At 52.3% G+C, this 1,527-nt stretch overlaps 1 protein-coding gene across 1 annotated transcript in view; it reads right to left on the bottom strand.

The window, feature by feature from the left end:
- LOC130587439 (interferon-induced very large GTPase 1-like) overlaps positions 1–1,527 on the bottom strand; it is an 8,712-nt gene that overhangs the window by 3,377 nt on the left and 3,808 nt on the right. Inside the window, exon 3 of the mRNA XM_057388413.1 lies at positions 7–1,525. Coding sequence (XP_057244396.1) covers positions 7–1,525 — 1,519 coding nt within the window. The remainder of the gene's footprint in view (positions 1–6; positions 1,526–1,527) is intronic.

Below are 1,527 nucleotides of genomic sequence, written 5' to 3'. Positions count from 1 at the left end.
CAGGACAGCTCGTCCATAAAGACCTTCATCCAGTGCAGGAAGTATTTCTTGGTATCTGCTGGCTGTGCCTGGAGAAAGTCAAGGAATGATTTCATCAGCCGGTTGAGAGGGAAAGCTTGCTCCAGTTGCTTTCTTCTTATTGCCGCCTTCTCGTTTTCAATTTGGCTGCGATGATGCTCAATGCTCTTGTTCCCCTTCTCCTGCAAGCGAGTGAGCTCTYTGTCCTTTTTGCACCACTGGTACCACAGTCTTCCTTGAAGGGGCAGCAGTTGGGATTTGATCTTGGACAGTTTCTCTTTCTTCAGAATGTCCACCAGCTCCTTTGCCTTTGCTTTGGCCATCACACACGCGGGTTGATCTGMATCCACAAAGAATCCRTGCTGGAGAGCTTTGTCCAGGCAGGCGTCCAGGCTGAAATGAGGTCTAGACCCTTCCAGGAGATTGCTGATTGTCTTGGTTAGCTGGACCATCAGTTCTCCTTCATTGCTGTTCTTGATCCCTATTTTTATGTTTTTGCCAGGTCGCCCAGCTGCAACGTTCTCTTTTTCTGTGAGAAGACAAACCAAAGGCCTTTGCGACTGCAACAGGCCCTGCAGAAGCTGTTTCCCACTGTTGTCAATGTGCTCCAACTCGGATACGAGAGCCACGTTGACAGCAGATATCTCCTGCAGGAACTGCAGCTGCGCTCCGTGATCGCGKGCGTCTCCATGCAGGTTACAGAAAGCCACGCAGCACTCAAAGGTGTCGTCAGGGCTCCCACRGGGGCAGTACCAGGCGATCTCCACCACCCCTTCCATCAGCAATCGCTCTCTGGTGCTGCCTCTGCAGTGGCGATGGAAGAAAGTGTCGTGTTTGCGTTTGCTCAGCAGAGCATTCAGCAGYTGAGACTTGGAACAGGAGGCTGAGCTGCCAATGCGGATGAAGGACACGATGGGCGTCTGTGCCTGAGAGATGAGTTTGTTGTTGTAACACTTTGTTCCGGCCTGCTTTCCCGACTTGTCCGCCTCTTTCCAGCTCCTTTGGATTTGGCTGAGGGCGTAGAGCGGGAACTCAATGTGTGAAGTGCCTGGGTTGGGCACCAGCAGAGGCAGCGCCAGTTGGCAGAACGCCAGCTTGTTTGCAAGGGTCTGTCTCAGGAAGTCATCAGCACAATGGAAAATGGCCATCTGCAGGTCCATGGGGTGCACACCGCCATCCCTGCTGGCAGGTTCAGGGACTGCTTCCCCCAAATCATTGAAAAAGTTTTCAAAGGAATCTGACAGTTCCTGCTTTTGCTCGCTGGTTTGTGGCACGGGTGCAAGCCCTGGGTTGCTCTTGTCCCAGCAAGTCAGGTACCTCACCCGGTAATCCACGGTTAACAGCTTTTGCAAGAAGTAAAACGGCAGTTCCTTGTCCTTGCTGGGCTCTCTGTCCTGCAGAGATGTCTTGCAGATGGTGTGGAAATATCCCATCCCCATTTTTTTTGGATAGTGACTTTCCAGTCCAAGGCGCTTGAGCAACTGCAGGAACTCCTGGTTTGCAATGGCT

Source organism: Malurus melanocephalus, unplaced genomic scaffold (genome assembly GCF_030028575.1).
Source record: "Malurus melanocephalus ecotype Western Australia unplaced genomic scaffold, MMel_1.1 scaffold_1909, whole genome shotgun sequence".
NCBI lineage: Eukaryota > Metazoa > Chordata > Aves > Passeriformes > Maluridae > Malurus > Malurus melanocephalus.
Note: the sequence above shows the minus strand (reverse complement) of the source record. Positions and strands in the feature narration are given on the sequence as shown.